The sequence below is a fragment of the Rhamphochromis sp. 'chilingali' genome, assembly GCF_963969265.1.
Source record: "Rhamphochromis sp. 'chilingali' genome assembly, chromosome: 21".
Taxonomy (NCBI): Eukaryota; Metazoa; Chordata; class Actinopteri; order Cichliformes; family Cichlidae; genus Rhamphochromis; species Rhamphochromis sp. 'chilingali'.
The window spans coordinates 14,769,906-14,786,076 of record NC_137949.1 but is presented as its reverse complement, the minus strand read 5'-3'; the positions used below and the strand labels follow the sequence as shown (position 1 = coordinate 14,786,076).

At 39.0% G+C, this 16,171-nt stretch overlaps 1 protein-coding gene across 1 annotated transcript; it reads left to right on the top strand.

The window, feature by feature from the left end:
• Nucleotides 1-6,310: 6,310 nt before the first annotated feature.
• LOC308389646 (uncharacterized protein) lies at nt 6,311-11,365 on the top strand (the record flags this gene model as incomplete). The annotated part of the gene is made up of 9 exons (XM_080871138.1): nt 6,311-6,656; nt 7,821-8,033; nt 8,277-8,388; nt 8,612-9,105; nt 9,287-9,597; nt 9,709-9,884; nt 10,246-10,418; nt 10,600-10,814; nt 11,106-11,365. The coding sequence occupies exons 1-9, from the start codon at nt 6,358-6,360 to the stop codon at nt 11,363-11,365; spliced, it is 2,253 nt and encodes a 750-aa protein (XP_080727264.1). The 5' UTR covers nt 6,311-6,357.
• Between the last annotated feature and the right edge of the window lie 4,806 nt (nt 11,366-16,171).

The window sequence follows — 16,171 nt, the reverse complement described above, 5'->3', positions numbered from 1 at the left end:
CAGACCTTGGACTGCCATTTTAATGAATGCGCATAAATGCATAAAATAAGTGTGATTAAATATATTCAGATCTAATGGAGCAAGTACACTTTAGTAGAAGAAAGCTACTCTTGCTGGTATAGGGTCCAGCTCCCTCATGAACCTCTAAAATGTTTGATTTCACTTGCTAATTAATTTAATCTTAATTTTTGTACTTGAGTTTTCACACACTGGCTAGGAATAGACACCAAAAGCTACTTGGTTAAATTTAGCAAAAGGGATTACATTTACGGTCCTTCACTTTAACTTTACAAACTGAAAAATGACACTTTCTCAGTGTGTTTAAATGCGATGCCAAGCAGTTCCTGACAAGCACTTATATGTGACAATATGGGAGTAAGGCCAACTGTGCTGTCAATATAAATCCTGTGTAAAATGACCCTGACACCAAAGTCCTTGTATGTATATCAGTAAGCTGCCTGGACTCCATAGTAGTCAGACACTGGACATAGATTGACAGCATGCCTTATTATTTGTAATATTCATGAAGTATCAGTCCACCATTGACCCAGTCATTAGTCTCATCTTTATTGGTTTTTTGAGCTCTTTTTCAGGTCACAGTATTTCTAGCACTGCTCATGAGTGCAATTCAACCAGAATAATTTTTTTTAAAATGTCATTTCTAGGATTAGGTCCAGAGAAAAGAATGATCCCTATTGGGATGCATTTGATTACTCAAAGTTTCCTGCAAAACTTAGAGAAATCAAAGAAACTTTTCAACTTTTCAAGAATTTTTCACTTGAATATTTATGTATGACATTTTGTCAGAATGTTAAATCTCATGTTTTCTCATGACTTCATGCAGTGGTTTGATAGTTTGACACAATGTTTTTTTTTAATTGTTTGAATCACTTGAGGCCAACTGAAACAATTAATGTGTCAGTCAATACTATTCCAAAGTTTTAGGATCTTTAGCATGCAGTCAACTGTTGTGAATTGGTGCAATATAAAACAAACTGAATTCAGTAGTTATTGATTTTATTAATATGTCGTTACTATTTCTCAGTAAGTGGAGGAACAGACACTTGGATGTACAGGCCTATGGGGAGTCAGTGGTGCTGTTGGCCTTTTGTCTTCCTGCAAGAAAAATGCATAACAGGACTCAGAGAAGTGCCTTTGCAGACAAATATAATGACTCACAGACGGCGGTAGACAAAAGGGTTTGTGAGAGGGCACGAGAAGCAAGACAAGAGTGAAAGAATGAGGGTAGAAATGCTGAAGGACAATAGAAAAATTGCAAACTGAGACACTGAATATTTGTCAGAATTTGGAGCATTTGTGAGGTTTTTTTTATGCATTTCCACTCCAGTGAATGAGAAAATGAGCTATGCAAAATGAAATGGCAACAGACAGAAAGAAACAGACTAGAAGATCAAAAAAGTAGATTAAATCACAATATGAATGAAGACAACAGGAAAGAGATATAAAAGGTGGGCAGAGAAGAGGGGGACAGGGGCTGAGTCAAGTACTGCAGGGGTGGAAGCTGAGAGGAGGCGAAGACATGCATTTAACTCATTGTAATGAGTTTCCTGGCAGGACGCGTGGGATATCATCTGCTGCATGTTGCAGCCTGGATGGTGACTCATTCGGAGACGGTGACAGAGAGAATATCTGTAACTCTCTTCCACCTTAAACTTTCTGCCATGAAATGATTGTCTAAGCTTCTGAAACCCAGAAAAGCTTCGCTGCTCTGTGTTGTCTCATAAATGAAAATGCATTTCACTTCACTTAAGGTTCTTTATGGCGAATTGTAAAGACTCATTGAATTTACCACACTTTGTATTGGATAGCCATTTATAACCACCAATTTCTGTTTGAGATAATAGTGCATGGAAAAATAAATCCATCCAATCCACTTAACTGCTTATCCAATTCAGGGTCAGTTTACTTTCCAGCTCACTAATTTACTGTTTTGGTGTGTTTTGCACAGCGCTGTTTTCAGCCTCAACATGCTAGTAAACAAGTTTGAGCATTTAGCAGCAACTTTCCCCCAGGAGTTGGCAGAGAGGAAAAACAGCTAAAAGAAATTGCACATTGAACTTAACATTTGTCTGGTGCCAAGAAACGCTGCCAGAATGACTCCAAATGCAAACCAGCAAACTCTGCAACAGTGGGGTATGTAAACAGGCAACAGTTGGATATTTATAGTTATTCGGCAAACATATGGAACAGTTAAATATTAGCACTGCTGAAAATGCTCAGAGTATTAAGGAGCAGATGTTGGAAATAAAGGGAAAGTGTAACTGTACTCACTAGTATCTATACAATAGAGCATTGTGATATAGCCTGCTCCTCTGAAAGAGCCTGTTATGCATAATTTGCTTAAAAACTCAACACACACAAGGCCATGGGTAAGTGAGCAGTGATGAAATTTGCAGGTGGGGTAAAGGGCAGCTGATAGCATTTTTCAGATGCCGACATTATTTTATTTTGAGGGGGTTACATTGTGCCCTGTAACTGTCAAAAATGCTGTTATGTTCCCCCTAGTGATGGGGAATAAAATTAGTAGATTGGTTACTGAGTTTTCATAAATTACCTACATGAGACGTCTGCTCAAAGGCCACGAATTGTTATCCTTATAACACAACTTAAAGTCTACCAGTGTCCACTTACTGTAAACGTACTGGTGGACAAAATATTGCACTGTATAGATGCAGACTGTAATCTAAAGTTATACCAAAAGACTAAGGATAAAGGCCCCATCATTATGTGAATTGTGGGTTCAGCCAGCTTTCAGTGCAAAGAGAACTGAAAGCCAATTTAATCCAAGGCTGGTTAAGTGGGAGCAGCTAAAATTGGGGCTATGTGATTTAACAGCCTTTGTTCTCTGGTCTCTGCTCCTCTGCCCAGTGGACATAAATGGAATGAAGGAATGGAAGAAAGGCAGGATTCAGGCCTCCCAGCTAGAACAAGTCATGTGTCAGCAATCTTGCTTGTATCTCTCCAATTACCAGCCTCTGAGTGCACCAGGGGGAACTGTACCCCCCCAATCCCCTACACACACACACACACACACACACACACACACACACACACACACACACACACACACACACACACACACACACACACACACACACACACGAGGCACCTAAACAGCTCGTATTCGCTATTCTACTGACTCTAGGCGAGCAGGTGTAGTAGAGAAGAACATGGTGAAATTATCAAAGTTCTTTGTGTGTAGTCATGTTGCACCATTATTACAGCTTTGCTCTGATATGGCCTGTGTTTGTTTAAACAACACATCAAATACCTTATCAAATAGCTTAACCTATAGCTATGTTTCAAAGATAGACACCATCCTCCAGTGTGACAGACTTGCCTCTTAGGGCACTGCTACCGATCAGCAAGCAAAAAAAGCATTTGTGGTTAATGTTAATAGGATGATTAATTTTTAAATGCCTACGTTTTTGAGGAAAAGGACGAGAGTTTTTTTTTTTTTTTTTCAGATTAGCTGCTATACTGACCTTCTTTGTGTGTTTAAGTGCTTCTCCACTTTTGGGTTGTTTTTTTTTTTCACATTAAGTGAATAAATAGTCATTTTCTTTTGCAGCTCCTCACCAACTTGTGTCTGATTTTAGCTGAGACATGTGGGAACTCTTTATTTCCATTGCTTTTCATATAGATATCAGTATACGCAGTGGCCCAGTGCTACTTTTGCTTGTCACTTTTTCTTTCTTTAAAGTTTAAAGTAATATTTCACTTTGCTCTTGTCAGAATACTTTCCACTCCCAGTCGGAGAATTGAAACCTCCCTAAAGAAGGTCTAGAAGGAAATGGCAGCAATGCTGGCAGATGCTTTCAGTAAAACAAAATTGAAGAGGGGCCGGTAAAGAAATGTTGTACCTTTGCATACACCAGTTGAATTTTCACTTCCTGTTCAGACAATAGACCAGTGTACATCTTTAACTCCTCTTCTATGTTTGAGTAACCATATTGTCAAGTTCAATCATATATTTAAAAAAGATAATCCACATTGCTATATGAGGGAAAACATGATGAGAGAGGAGCTGAGGCAATAGACATAGATAAACACAGAACCTGTCTCCATTCTCATTGTAAAGTCAAAGTCCTTTATTTGTTTCCACTGCAGCAGTCTTATCCAAACAAAATCTCACTTTAACATCCGTTCTGATCTGTTGTATTGGCGTCACTGGGTGCTGAGGACCTCAAGGTGTCTTGGATTCCACTTTTCACATCAAGTTTGAGAGATGTGACACTTCATCGATCCACTGTTCATGATAACAAATTATGGGTCTATTTTTAATTAAATTTCGAATCTAAAACAATGTGGTCAAATATAATGTTTTTAATCACACACAAACACTAAAGGCCAGAAAGTTTGGCCACCCAGCCGAAGCAGCTCATGAGCACAAATGTATTAGCACCAACCTCAGAGTTAAGATGGACAGAAATTAGTATCTTGTTACAAAATGGTTAATCCATGCTTAACATTAAGGTCTGTCTGGGTTGACTGACAAGTTGATGCCATTACATCTTGGCTTTGTTTTTAAGCTTTGTAATTTGCTCATTTCCATCTTCACTGTTTTGAACAAATCAGACGACAATCCAAAGCAGAAGACACCAACAAGATTGTAGAACAAAGAGAGACACACAGCTAAAATAAAATATAAAGGCAGTGATGAACAGTCAGACTTTACAGAATTAGCATTTATAGCACTAAATATTTCTAATCTCTGTGGTATTGACTTTAACCTGAGCACATGAGAGGAGAGTGAAAACCTACTGTATCTTCCACTTGAGCCTTAACTCAAAAACATGTGGAACAGCCATGTTAATCCATAAAAGAACTCAATTTAATGCTTCTACTGTTATCTCAGACCCGCATGGGTGTTTTGTGATGGTCTCAGGGCTCCTGTACCATAAGCCTGTGGTTCTGATAAATATTTATGCCCCGAACTGGGATGATGATAAGTTTATTGGCAAAATAATATCATTAATTCCAGATATGAGCTCAAAACAGCTGATTTTTGGTGGAGACTTGAACTGTGTGATGAACGTAACACTTGACCGTTCCAGCTCTAAACCTACAAATCTCTCCAAAAAAGCCAAGATATTATCTGTTTTTTATGGCCCAAACAGGATGTGTTGACCCCTGGCGATTTTTATTTTCACAAAGTAAGTCATTTTCTTTTTTCTCTAATGTACATCATTCATATAGTAGAATAGACTATTTCTTCATTGATCAGAATGTTCTCCCCTTAGTCAAGAATACTGAATATTTAACCATTGAAGAGTCAGATCATGCCCCTGTGCTTTCAGACCTCGCCTTTCTTCTCTACCAATCAGAACGCCCGCCCTGGAAATTAGACGGGAGTCTCCTGGCAGAGGAGGGTTTCTGTGAAATGATGTATAAGAAAAAAAAAATAGATGACTTTCTAATTTTTAAGATAATGTTTCACCTTCTCTCTTGTGGGAGACACTAAAGGCTGTAATCAGGGGAGAAATCATCTCATATTTGTTTAGAAAAAACAAAATGAATTGAATTAGGCAAGAGGAACTAATTAAAACCATTTCTATGGTAGATGCTCAGTACTATGAGGTGCCGTAAGGGACATTATTACTAAAACGCTCTCACACACACAACTGAAATGCTCTCACACACACTAGTGAAATTTTAGCTCTCACACACACTACTGAAACGCTCTCACACACACTACTGAAACGCTCTCACACACACTACTGAAATGCTCTCACACACACTACTGAAACGCTCTCACACACACTACTGAAATGCTCTCACACACACTACTAAAACGCTCTCACACACACTACTGAAATGCTCTCACACACACTACTGAAACGCTCTCACACACACTACTGAAACGCTCTCACACACACTACTGAAATGCTCTCACACACACTACTGAAATGCTCTCACACACACTACTGAAATGCTCTCACACACACTACTGAAACGCTCTCACACACACTACTGAAACGCTCTCACACACACTACTGAAATGCTCTCTCACACACTACTGAAACGCTCTCACACACACAACTGAAATGCTCTCACACACACTAGTGAAATTTTAGCTCTCACACACACTACTGAAACGCTCTCACACACACTACTGAAACGCTCTCACACACACTACTGAAACGCTCTCACACACACTACTGAAAATCCAAGGCATTTCAGTTGAACAGGAAGGCATTTCAGTTGAACAGGAAGGCATTTCAGTTAAACAGGAAGGCGTTTCAGTTAAACAGGAAGGCGTTTTAGATGAACAGGAAGTTGTGTCCAGACCAGGAAAGTGAAGGAAAAAGTGGTACACTTCAAACCACTACACAGATGTCTACTCAGCAACCTGCTAGTAGCCTAAGTGAAGCAGCCGCATTACTCAACAGTATATTATCCTCAGCAGAGACCATCAGAACTTTGTCAAATGCCACAGTCGTGGGGCAGCAACCTGTTGCAAGTACCAGTGTGGACGGACTGGATAGTCACTTAACATCCCTCTTTCCCTCACGTCAACGTAGCAGCTTGCCCATGCCAGCGACATCTACAGTCAGGAGAGAATGTGCACCTGCACCACGTTATCAAACTCGGCAATGCTTCGGCAGCTGGACATCAGGCACCAGAAGAAAAAGGTAGTTACAAAGTTTAATGAGTTTGTATTCACTTGCCTGAAATGGGGCCATATGTAATAGTCTGATATTTAATAATATACTGCAGGGCTCGCAAAATCGCTAGCCCGACGTCCTGGGGCTAGCGATTTTTCCAGGCTACCAAAATCTATCTCTGCCCTTCCCGTCGGGCTATCGTAGGAAGGAAAAATATATGTCTATGCTTTTGCATTCTTTCGGAAATGTAGCTGGGTAATTATGTCATTGGCATCGATGAGCCACTGTCAATATGTGACATATTGAAATCGCGTTTGAATTTGCGCTTGTTTTTTGCTTTCACTTTGCAATTATGTGTTATGCAACTGTGTATAGAGAGCGACAGCACTGACTGGTGAGTGATGATAATTTGAGCACCAATTCCTCTGATATCGTCTTATCAATCGTTAGCTTACTATGCAAACATGACAAGTGAAATCTCCCGCAGCTTAAACATGTGAGAGGTTGATCGCGCAGAGAATCGCTGAGCGTTATGTGTGTGTGTGTGTGTGTGTGTGTGTGTGTGTGTGTGTGTGTGTGTGTGTGTGTAAAAGCAGCAGGATTTATATTTTAGTTCTGCTGAGCCAAATAAGACAGGTCAGGGTGAAGAAGTGACAGCCAAAGAAAAGCTTACCACAAAACGGAAAAGTTATGACAAATCAGACTATAAGGCAAAAAGAAAGTGCAGCTTTATGGTTTCATGGACAAAATAATTTCTGTGGCTGCAATGACGAGCTAAATAACCAGGGCTGCACATAAGTGGTCCGCAGGTGCGCATTCGCTGTCAAAACAAAAGACACGCACAAGATAAGAAGTTGCAACGCGTGTTTGCGTACATAGGATTTTCTGGAGGAGGACAGACATTTGTTTAGAACTCTTAAAGATGTCGAAGAAGCTCCTTTAAGCAATTACTTTGGTTTTCCTCCACCTCCAAAGAAATGTCAGAAGGAGTCCGAACCACAAAAGAAGCACGTATTCTCGGAAAAGTATAAAAAAAAGTATATAAAATTAACCCTTATGTTTGCCTAACTACAACAATTTTGTCTATGAAAGCATTCTGTGTAGGGGTTTGGATAGTGTTCTGCTGTCTGCATCTCAGTATTATTAGTTATCACTTGCTGTTGTTTATGGTATCTAATATTTATATTTCAGAGCTATGGCCCAGCAGCATGACCATTTCAACAAAGATGTTATACTACTTCCAACTCCATCATGGGGAGTAGTGTGCAAACAAGGTTCGAAATTATGGTTACACAAACATGGGCACATCCTCAGTGCTTTTGAATTCCAGAAGACCTGGGACAACCAAACTGTCGTGAAACACCTCAAGGAAAGCTTTGGTGAACGCCTTCCAGAGGATGTCAGGTAAAATACTATTGTTTATTGTTACTGTGTGTATTCATGTAATGACTTGTACTTAAAGATAATATACCAAAGTAAAGAAGTTTAAAATATCATTCATCATTATAAAAACATATGACTATACCAGTAGAATTTAAGTCATAAAAGCATACACACAAACAGAACAATATATAATAAAATATTTAACTAATACTTAAAATATTTAACTAATTAGCAATTGCTGTTGTCCCTATTTATTTTTTGTAGCCTCGAGTTTCTAATGGCTTGTGGCAATAAGCTGGTGTCTCCAAAGCTCCAAGTTGGTCAGGAGCTGAATGGGATGCTGATCCTAAAGGTTTTTAAAACCAAAGCCCTCTATGTAAGGCCATCAAGGACACTTTTAGTAAGTTACTAAAAGAATGAAAAGTAATCATGATTTGGGAAAAAACATGTCAACAATTGGGCTTCTAACAAAATAGAATATATTTATTTAAAACAAGTGTTTGGGAGCAATCAATATGGATATTTCTTATTTTAATCTTTTTAAGATAAGCTATAATTACTTGCTTTTGATATATGTTTTTGGTCTTTTTCTGTTGAAGAGTGAATCAGATGAAGACAAAGATCCTTCCCACATCAGCTCCAAATCAGCATTAAGCAGTTGTGCAACTGATAAGGACAGTGACAATGATTGTTTTGAAGTTGATAGTTCAAAAATCCAACAAGACATGAGCAGCCAAGTCACTACAAGGTTAAGAAGTCATGTTAAAGGTGATAACCCTGGCACTAGCAGTGATGAAGAAGATGATACTGGGACCAACTGTATTCGAAGGAGTGTTGGTAAAAGGCAACGAGCAAAGCAAGGAAGTGATGGGAACAGCATTTGTGATGAAGGCTACATGGCAAGAAGTGATGACAAACCTAGCACAAGCAGTCACAGCAGAGATTTCAATGCAAGAAGTGAAGACATCCCTGCCATGAGCGTTAATGATGAAGATTATTCTTCATATTTAACTCTCGTGGCATCGCTTTCTGGCAATTCTTCAGATGATGAGGATTTAAATCAAGCTATAATTGCGAGCTTGGAGAATCAGATGTGAGTAACAAACATACAGAATTTGAGTTTGAGACATAATTTGGGCTTTCCAGAATTGTCAAATCAATATAAACCTTTAAAGCTTTAACTCTCTATGATCAGTGTGACACATATTCTCAAATTCTGTAACATGACTACATGGCTGATATATTTTATTTTCTGTTTTATTTTCTTTTTTTAGTGCAGAAAAAGTCCCTGTTCAAGAGATACTGCTGGAACTATCAAGCAAAATTAGCACAAAACAGCAGTGCAAATTTAATATAAATCGCTCTGCTGTGTGGGAGGGAGCCTTGCGTGGTTTTCAAAGGCTATCTTATGATCCCAACTTGATGATCTGTGTGAAATTCTCAGATGATATGGGGAAAAATGAGGAAGGGGTTGATTTAGGTGGGCCAAGGAGGGAATTCTTGAGACTATTGATGGACACCATTGCCAGGTCAGCCATGTTTGAGGGGAAAGAAAACTGCAAGAACTTGGCTCTTGACAGTACTGGTAATTACCTATTTTTCTAAGATTAATAGTGGGAACTGTTTAACTGATATTTATTTTTACAGGCAACATTACTGACAATTTTGCTTTTCCTTTTATTCTGTTGCTTTGCAGCTCTCAGAGGGGACTGGTACTACATCTCTGGGAGAGCCATTGCAGTGAGCTTGGTACATGGTGGTCCACCACCTAACTTTCTGTCACCAACAGTATTTTCCCTTCTGGTTGGAAATTCAGCAAATCCAGCCCTGGAAGACATAGCTGACCTGGAACTCTTTGAAAAAGTCCGAAAGGTCTCTATATGTTTATTTTATAAATCTTATAGTGAATTGAAAATAGTTTGTGTTCCAGTTTTCTTTTGTAGGGAATGTTTATCCGGATCAGTCTGGCCATTGCTGAATGCCAAGTTTTTATATTTTGCTGCTATATTAAACTAAGATTCAGTAGATAAGGGTAGACGAAAGAGTATATTTTATCATTTTTTAAGCACATTGTAAACATATTAAAAAAATATGTGTAGTCATTTGACTTCCAATGTACGCGCGGGCATATTGTGATTGTGTAGACCACTGGTGGCTGGGTTCCTTCTAATAGGTTATAAGACTACTGAGTAACTTCCATAACAAGCCCTTCCTCTGCTCTTTGTGATGCTAGATATCTCAAAGTACAACCCTTGAGGACCTTGAAAAGTCAAAAGAACCTCTGCTTGATTACTTGGCCAATGCAGGATGCCTGAGGCCTATGCGTTCACTAAGAGACAGGGATCTGCTGGTACATGATATTGTCATGTTTCAGGTCATCCACAGGGTTCAAGGTCCATTTCAAAGGTATTTTGGTTTTCTGTGTTTTTCAGATTAATTAAAATGTGATAAAAATCTTACCTATTAATCAAAATGGCCAGTTAATAACCTAGTATAACTGATTGTGCCAAATTGATAATATACAATTAACTTAGAAGCATGAAATTGCAGAATTATTGAATAAAATTTCTTTGTGCTGTTTATCCAGATTTTGTGAAGGTCTGAAAACTCTTGGGGTTCTCGAGAAAATGAGGAGGCATCCAGACAGTTTTCGCCCTCTGTTCTGCTATGAGCCACATATGCTGACTGCTGACCAGGTGGATGATCTTTTCAACATTCATCTATCTCCAGAAGGAAGCAACAGAAGAGCTGCTGAGGAGACAGTTGTTACCTTCTGGAGAGACTATCTCCAAGATGCAGAAGGTAATTGTCACTTTAGTACACAATAAATAGATGTAACGATTTATAGGTTAGCATTTCTGAAATCTTTATTTTAAATAACATACTCATATAACAATAACACCACATTACCCTCTTGGTTGTAGTAACATTTTTACATAGTTCTTTGAGACTATTGAAAGATGAAAAGCATGCTCTATAGTCATTGCAATAACAGTCATTAAGATTCTTGCTTTAGATTTGTACTCACTGACAATTTATGTTGGCCAAATGAAATAACCTTTTAACACTTTTTTCCTTCTCTGTTTTATGCAGAAGAAGAAGGACCTTCCAAATTACAGAAGATATTGGCCTTTGCAACTGGAGCAACTGCGGTGCCACCTATTGGCTTTTCCCCAGCACCCTCGATTGAGTTCATTCATAGAGGAGACGATGACTTCTCTTCTACACCAATTTTCCCTCTTGGCAACACGTGTGTTAACTGCATTAGGCTGCCACTGCATGTTTCATACCAGCTGTTCAAGGAGAAGTTTGATTTTGCATTAGGTAACACTTACGGCTTTGGCAGGGTATGAACACATTATGCTGGAGGAGTTTGTGTGTTTCTCTTTTGTATTGGTCTCTCTTTTGATTCAAAGTGAGTATTGAGTATTAACTTGTTAAGGTTTTAATATTTCCAAATTTACCTGCTTCAGTCAAATTGATGTTTTAAGACATCAATTTGACAAGAAGTGATTGTTCTTCAGGATTCATACAGGTAGATACCAATTGTTTAACAGCACGTCAGAAGTTAATTTAGATTGTTGAGTTTGAATATACAAAATTTGTGTCACTTTACTCATTTCATGTGTATGTCCATCGGTTTTTGATTTGGTTGTATTTGTGTCTGTTTATTCTTCTGCCTGTGTCAGTTTCTGTTTGACAACAGAGCTGTCATTTTATCATTTTAAAGAAAATGGTTTCAATATGTTAGTTTCGATCACATATGTTTTCTGAAATGTTTTTTTTATATATCTTTTTTTTATTTTTTGCAAAATATTTTATTTAATGTAGAAGGTGTAAAAGTGAAGAAAACACATCTATTCCATGATTTCCATCATTTTCTAATGGATTCACTTGTTGAATTATGTTCATTGCAGTCTCATTTATGTTGATGTCAATAGCTGGAATATTGACATTATTGTTTGTTTGAAGTTCTGGTAATGGCCCTTCTTCATCAACGCCATAATAGTTATCAACATGAAAAATGTCATTTATAAACGACAGGATTCCCACATTGTTTGTGACACCTGTATGCCACAGCTGAAGAGGGGTCTGTCCTCCTTGTGTAGAGAGACCATGGTTGTTCCACTGATTGACAAATTCTGTTAATGCTCTTTCAATCCTTGGCAAATAAACATAATGCAGACAAAAAAGATGTAGCTCATTCAGTGAATCCAACATACCCTGTTCTTCCATAAAGTTAAAGATATTTATAAAGTGTCTTGATACAACTCTGAGTTCTGCCCACAGTCTTTCAATTCTTTGGTTATGTACTGAAACACCTGTAATAACACTGCCTACTCCTCTTCTCTGTAACATAAAACGAGCAACCTGTATATTTTCCATACCATGATCACACCTGACCCTTAAGGGCAAACCAAAGTTTTGTATTCCTTCCAAAAATAATGACAAGACACTTGAGGCTCTGTTATTGGATAAGCAACGTAAGTATATGATAGTTCGGCTGAAGCCATCAACACAGCCATGCAGGACCAAGCGCCATCTAATCAATTTGTGGTTGCCGTCAAAATGCCTGTTGAGAGATCAGAAAGCATTACTACAGTTCCACATGTTTGTTCATATTATTTAGTAGTGAATTCCTGACCCTGTACTTAAACAAAAACTAGAGGTTTCATTTTGTACATTTACTTCAACAACAGCACACCTCTGTCTCTCTCACACACACACACGTGCACACACATACACACAGTGGCATAAAATGTCTTTTTCCACACTACGTTTACCTGGCACAATTGATGTTAGAGATTAAAATTGTGATGTAAAATAAAGGATTAAACAACTCAACAGTATATACATTAGACAACATCTAAATTGATGTACTATGAATCCCCCAAATATTTAACATACTTATATCAATTTCAGTTTTTTTGGTTATTGTTATTTTTTTATTATTATTATCTTATGCTGATCATATAGATTAACTTCAGTAATGTTTTGAATGAAGGACCATTAATTTTGATGTATTGTGTTAATACTTTTAAACACAAGGCCTGATCATTTGTTTCAAACCAGTGAACTTACCATAAGTGGTTGGGGGCCTGAACACTATAGATCCTTCGCCTTATCGCATGACGACGTCTAAATGCACGTCCAATAGGATCCACTTCCTGTAGACTTTGTCTGACCCTCCAACGTTGAACTCTTAAGCCACGAGATCTCAGACTTCCAAGAATGTATACTTCCCCTGCATTTGGAGTGTTCTGTAGGATATCCGTCACAAGGCCATTCAGTTCTTGATTTGAAATATCCACATAGCTTAATGGCTCAACTCCCAAAGTTTGTCTGTGTCTGTACAGGGTTCTTCGACTTATTCCAAAGCATGATGCAATTCTCTGCCATGTCATACCAATGGAAACAAAGTGAGAAATCTGTTCAGCAGATATAGTGTATCGTGGCCGACCTGGATGACCACTCAAGGTGGTTGGGGGTAACAATCTGTGGGTCACATAAGCAGATCTCTGTCTAGCATCATATTCATGTAGCAAGCTGCAAAAGCATCTATACAAGGATTGTAGTAGGTTGGTGGCAACCCTATTATTGGGATCATATCGAGATACAGCAGCAAGAAATTCTGATAGAGTTCGTGTATGATCATCTAGCTCTCTATAAAGCCGCTCTTGTCTGATATTGTCCGAATTTTCATTTTGGAGCGCCCCAATACATTGCAGAGCACAAGTAAAAAATCTTTCAACATCTTCTTCATTGGTTCTCACCTCAAAAAACAAAGAAAGTATGTAAAAAATGACAAGGATCTGATGTAATTTCATTGTAGATGAGGTACTGTCAGACACAGTCTTTCCAGATTATACGGGCAGCTAGCATAGCCAGGATGCCCCGACTTGTTGCAATAGGCTGCTACCCTACAACAATGTTTGGATAGTCACTGATGAAGGCAAAATATTTTTCAATTATACCTCTAACAGACTGTTGTAGACGTCACCGCGGTGTTAGCTGTGCATTAATGTGTTATTTGTTTTTCCTCACCTTCCTGTGCAGCTAAAATGCCTTCCTGTTCAATTGAAATCCTCTTGGTTTTCATTAGTGTGTGTGAGAGCGTTTCAGTAGTGTGTGTGAGAGCGTTTCAGTAGTGTGTGTGAGAGCGTTTCAGTAGTGTGTGTGAGAGCGATTCAGTAGTGTGTGTGAGAGTGTTTCAGTAGTGTGTGTGAGAGCGTTTCAGTAGTGTGTGTGAGAGGTAAAATTTCAGTAGTGTGTGTGAGAGCGTTTCAGTAGTGTGTGTGAGAGCATTTCAGTAGTGTGTGTGAGAGCGTGTCAGTAGTGTGTGTGAGAGCGTTTCAGTAGTGTGTGTGAGAGCGTTTCAGTAGTGTGTGTGAGAGCATTTCAGTAGTGTGTGTGAGAGCGTTTCAGTAGTGTGTGTGAGAGGTAAAATTTCAGTAGTGTGTGTGAGAGCATTTCAGTAGTGTGTGTGAGAGCGTTTCAGTAGTGTGTGTGAGAGCGTTTCAGTAGTGTGTGTGAGAGGTAAAATTTCAGTAGTGTGTGAGAGAGCATTTCAGTAGTGTGTGTGAGAGCGTTTCAGTAGTGTGTGTGAGAGCATTTCAGTAGTGTGTGAGAGCGTTTCAGAAGTGTGTGAGAGCATTTCAGTAGTGTGTGTGAGAGCGTTTCAGTAGTGTGTGTGAGAGCATTTCAGTAGTGTGTGTGAGAGGTAAAATTTCAGTAGTGTGTGTGAGAGCATTTCAGTAGTGTGTGTGAGAGGTAAAATTTCAGTAGTGTGTGTGAGAGCATTTCAGTAGTGTGTGTGAGAGCGTTTCAGTAGTGTGTGTGAGAGCATTTCAGTAGTGTGTGAGAGCGTTTCAGTAGTGTGTGAGAGCGTTTCAGTAGTGTGTGTGAGAGGTAAAATTTCAGTAGTGTGTGTGAGAGCGTTTCAGTAGTGTGTGTGAGAGGTAAAATTTCAGTAGTGTGTGTGAGAGCGTTTCAGTAGTGTGTGTGAGAGGTAAAATTTCAGTAGTGTGTGTGAGAGCATTTCAGTAGTGTGTGTGAGAGGTAAAATTTCAGTAGTGTGTGTGAGAGCGTTTCAGTAGTGTGTGTGAGAGGTAAAATTTCAGTAGTGTGTGTGAGAGCATTTCAGTAGTGTGTGTGAGAGCGTTTCAGTAGTGTGTGTGAGAGCATTTCAGTAGTGTGTGAGAGCGTTTCAGTAGTGTGTGAGAGCGTTTCAGTAGTGTGTGTGAGAGGTAAAATTTCAGTAGTGTGTGTGAGAGCATTTCAGTAGTGTGTGAGAGCGTTTCAGTAGTGTGTGAGAGCGTTTCAGTAGTGTGTGTGAGAGGTAAAATTTCAGTAGTGTGTGTGAGAGCGTTTCAGTAGTGTGTGTGAGAGCATTTCAGTAGTGTGTGTGAGAGCGTTTCAGTAGTGTGTGTGAGAGCGTTTCAGTAGCGTGTGTGAGAGCGTTTCAGTAATAATGTCCCTTACGGCACCTCATACAGTACTGTCTCTCCCTCTCCTGAGCTTTATAGAAGGAAGCTAGACCTTCAAATACAATATAATTTGCTATCAACTGAAAAAACTGAACATCTTCTGTTAAAGTCACGAGGTTATGTATATGAGCATGGCAACAAAGCCGGACATTTATTATCACATCAACTTAAATGCCGCTCAGCCGCACAACAAATCCCACAAATACAAAAAGATGATGGTGAGTTAACAATTGACTCTGAAGCAATTAAAGAAACCTTTACTGCGTTTTATTCAAATCGTTATACATCTGAGATTACAAATGACTGCTCTGATATGGAACATTTCTTTGACAATCTTCAGGCTCCTCTTGTAACAGCGGCTCATAGGAATGAAGCTGAACTTCCACTCAATCATGCAGAAGTGACTACTGCACTAAAGGCGATGCAAAATGGCAAGGCACCAGGCCCTGATGGGCATCCTATTGAGCTCTTTAAAAATTTTCTGACAAACTAACAATAATCTTACTTAATGTGTTTAATGATTCTTTGTCTTGTGGGTCACTTCCAGAGACAATGGCTGAAGCATCTATTTTCCTCCTGCTGAAATCAGGTACAGACAGCACAGAGCACGGTTCATACCGTCCCATCTCACTCCTAAACTGTGATGTAAAAATCTTGGCTAAGGCTCTTGCC